At 36.4% G+C, this 3,863-nt stretch overlaps 1 protein-coding gene across 1 annotated transcript; it reads left to right on the forward strand.

Annotated features, from left to right (window-relative positions):
- The first annotated feature begins 1,308 nt into the window (after positions 1–1,308).
- On the forward strand, positions 1,309–3,863 carry LOC145011079 (serine/threonine-protein kinase BSK6-like). The gene is made up of 9 exons (XM_078969708.1): positions 1,309–1,691; positions 1,781–2,007; positions 2,079–2,214; positions 2,315–2,448; positions 2,535–2,640; positions 2,728–2,813; positions 2,893–3,252; positions 3,323–3,436; positions 3,519–3,863. The coding sequence occupies exons 1-9, from the start codon at positions 1,607–1,609 to the stop codon at positions 3,759–3,761; spliced, it is 1,491 nt and encodes a 496-aa protein (XP_078825834.1). The 5' UTR covers positions 1,309–1,606; the 3' UTR covers positions 3,762–3,863.

The following is a 3,863-nucleotide window of genomic DNA, read 5'->3' on the forward strand; positions in this document are numbered from 1 at the left end:
ACTCGACTAGGGTCAAGAACCGTCAATCTTCCGAAGGCCATAACTTCTTCATTCTAAGTCTGGTTCTGTCATTCTTTATATCCACGGGAAGGAAACAAGAGCTCTATACTTCTATCAACTCTCCATTGCCTTAAAACTTATCTAACATAAACCTAAACTTCATAAGGGATCGAACTGATACTTATTGATATACCCTTGGGCTCCAACACAAACCGAACACTCGGTCCCTACAACCTACGTTATCCATCACCAAATGGGTGTTACAGACACCAAGACTTGTTACGAACGAATATAAATTCGAATACATCGTACACAAGTATCGAAACCATGCCCTAGGAAACATGCAAAAGAAATGGTAAGAAACAATAAAATAACAAGGAAAGCACAAGAGACGTGTTTGTCTGTAGACAGGATAATAAATGAAGGACCGGTCAAGACTATAAACTTCTCTAAGAACAAGCAACCTATAAATACCCCAAAGATAGGATATATGAGGTAGAGTAAGGTAAGGCAAAAAGGAGATAACGTACATAGCATTAAGGTAACACGAAGAATCGCAATCTAATTTAGGCATTAGAGAGTTATGCCGATGTCCAACCCTCGGTATGGCTGTCTGACCTAGCACTTGTTTATCTTATGCAGGGCGGATTCCCGGATGCTTATTGGACTGAGACCTATAGGTGAGAGCTAAACATGTGCCTGGAGTTCGTTGTAACAACATCTTCCTTTAACCTACAAGAGCTAGTTACCAAAGGGTAACCTTTGAAAAAAAAATGTATAGTTTATTGGTGTTTTTTGTACAAAGACCTTCTTTGGATGGTGTTTTTTGAACAAACCAATCTTCTATGATGTTTTTTGAACGATTTTGAAACATAGTTACCCTCTTGAATCATTTTCTCTTGTTTTTTTTTCCTTTAATTATTTTTTACTGATAATTATCGATTACCATAAGATCAAATTTGAACAAAAAATGTACTTCGTTGGTGTTTTTCGTACAAACGATTTATTTAGATTGTGTTTTTGGAACACACCTAACTTGAATAACGATTTTAAAATATAGTTATCCATATAAGTCATTTTCTCTTATCATAAATATTTGTATATAAGTTTTGTTTCATAATAACCATGTAAAACCAAGTTTCATAAGAATCATTATTAAAATAAAAAAAAAAAAAAAAAAAAAAAAAAAAAAAAAAAAAAAAACGATAAAAGGTTAAACCCTTCGCGAATTTTTAAACATAAAATACTTTAAATAAAAACTATCAATTGATTATTCAACCAGCCTGTCTACCGAAATGAAACAAATGTCATTGACACTAGGAAAATGTGTAGAACCTGAGTTGGAGAGAGAGTGGAATCCCTGGATTTACAGAAATATCGCTGTTGTTTTTATCCCATCATCATTACTTTCTCCTCAAAATGCCTCTCACATTAATCATTCATTCTTATGAAAATGACAAAAACCCTTTTCATTCTGCAAACCCTTTATACATTCAGAGAAACAAACCTTTTCATGAGTTCTTACCAAAGGGAAAGAGAGGCAATACAACATTAAAGAATCTCCTCTGTGTAACTGAAGCACTTCTTAGTTTCGTGTCTTCTCCAGATGGGTGGTCGTTGTTCTTGTTTTTCCTTCTCTTTATGCGGATGTTGTCGTTTCAAATCCAAGCTTCCCCGTTCCTCCGATCCGGGTACGTCAAAATCTAGTCTATAACATCCTAACATCTCTGATCATACTTCATTTCTTTATGTACATAATGTGTTCGACAATATGCTTCAGAGAACCGAGGTGGTGAAGACGACAAGCTAAAGTGGCAGTGTTTCAGGGAATACAAACTAGACGAGCTTAGAGCTGCAACCGGTGGGTTTTCCATCGAAAATGTCGTGTCGGAGCACGGCGAGAAGGCGCCCAACGTCGTCTACAAAGGAAAGCTACCCGACGGTGACTCTCTGATCGCCGTTAAACGATTCAACAAATCAGCTTGGCCTGATACTCGTCAATTCCTCGTACGTTATCTCTAGCATCCTTCCTTATTTAATTCTGATTCTGAATAATCATGCGAAGTTTATGTTTCTAGGATGAAGCAAAAACAGTAGGCCAACTTCGAAGCCAAAGATTAGCAAATTTGTTGGGATGCTGCTACGAAGGAGACGAAAGATTACTGGTTGCAGAGTTCATGCCTAACGAGACTTTATCCAAGCATTTGTTTCATTGTGGGTCTATTTTGTTGCCACTTTTTTTTTTTTCTCCAAAAAGTCGTACTAATAAATTTGAGCTCTTGATTTATATATAAACTCGTATGTATGAATTTAGGGGAAAACCAACCACTAAAATGGGGTATGCGATTACGTGTGGCTTTGTATCTGGCACAAGCATTAGAATATTGCAGCATCAAAGGCCGATCATTGTACCATGATCTTAATGCTTATAGAGTATTGTTTGATAAGGTACCAACCTATCTAACATGGTATCAGAGCCAATCTTTATGTGTGGGTCATTTTGAAAAGAAAATCTAAGACTCCACATATTGCAGGATTGCAATCCGAGACTCTCGTGCTTCGGGCTAATGAAAAATAGTCGAGATGGAAAGAGCTACAGTACTAACTTAGCTTTCACACCTCCGGAATATATGAAAACAGGTATAAAAATAGAGATAGACTCGTACAAAAAATATATATAATATGGTTGAAGTTGTATATTTATTTTTTATTTTTTCGATATGGCAGGTAGAATAAATGCAGAGAGTGTAATTTACAGTTTTGGCACCATACTTCTTGATCTTCTTAGTGGAAAGCATATTCCTCCCAGCCATGTAAAATTTAAAGAGTTTCAATTTCATTTTTTTTAATTTTAAATTATGATTTAAATTGGTGTTATTTTTGTGATTGTAGGCGCTTGATTTGATACGTGAGAAGAACTTTCAAATGTTAATGGATTCATGCTTAGAGGGTCATTTTTCGATTGAAGATGGAACCGAATTAGTAAGGATAGCTTCACGTTGTTTGCAATATGAGCCACGTGATAGGCCCAATCCAAAATCAGTTGTCACGTCTCTCAATGCTCTTCAGAAACAAACAGACGTGTCATCCGTTGTGTTGATGGAAATTACAAATCAACCCCCGGTGGAAAACGCAAAAGAAATTGACTCCTTATCACCATTTGGTGAAGCTTGCTCCAGAATAGATCTAACTGCTATACATGAGATGTTGGAAAAAAGTGGATACAAGGATGATGAGGGAGCTACAAATGAGGTCTTTCTCTCTCCTCATTATTTGTTTTAGGGTTTAGGGTTTTTGTTATTATTATTTTTTTTTTTTGTAGCTTTCGTTTCAAATGTGGACAAGCGAATTACAAGAGGCTTTGAATGGTAGGAAACGTGCTGACGCAGCTTTCAAAACCAAGGACTTCAATACCGCGATCGAGTCGTACACAGCTGTAAGTTTTTTTTTTTTTTTTTTGGAAATGTCTAAAATACCCTTCGTTTGAGATGAAAAACTCGGTTCTTTCTTTTGTTTAGTTTATTGAGAATGGAAGCATGGTTTCACCAACTGTGTATGCGAGGCGATGTTTGTGCTACTTGATGAACAATAGAGCGCAAGAAGCTTTAGGAGATGCGATGCAAGCACAGGTGGCATCACCTGATTGGTCAACCGCGCTCTATCTACAAGCCGCTGCTCTTTTTAGCTTAGGAATGGAGAATGATGCTTGTGAAATGCTTAAAGATGGCTCGATATTGGAGAGCAAAACTAAAGGCAAATGAAACATTTTGGTTTTGTAAATATTTTCTTGATTTAATATCTTTTGGGACTGGTGTGTGAACAAATGTTATTTTATATGTAATGAGAGAATGTGTGTTTGTCAA

This window comes from Lactuca saligna, chromosome 8 (genome assembly GCF_052625555.1).
Source record: "Lactuca saligna cultivar CGN05327 chromosome 8, ASM5262555v1, whole genome shotgun sequence".
Classification (NCBI taxonomy): domain Eukaryota; kingdom Viridiplantae; phylum Streptophyta; class Magnoliopsida; order Asterales; family Asteraceae; genus Lactuca; species Lactuca saligna.

Coding starts and splice junctions, on each gene's coding strand:
- LOC145011079 (XM_078969708.1), top strand. CDS start 1,607: ATGGGTGGTCGTTGTTCTTGTTTTTCCTTCTCTTTATGCGGATGTTGT. Junction 1,692..1,780: donor TCCCCGTTCCTCCGATCCGG/GTACGTCAAAAT, acceptor AATATGCTTCAG/AGAACCGAGGTGGTGAAGAC. Junction 2,641..2,727: donor TCCGGAATATATGAAAACAG/GTATAAAAATAG, acceptor TCGATATGGCAG/GTAGAATAAATGCAGAGAGT.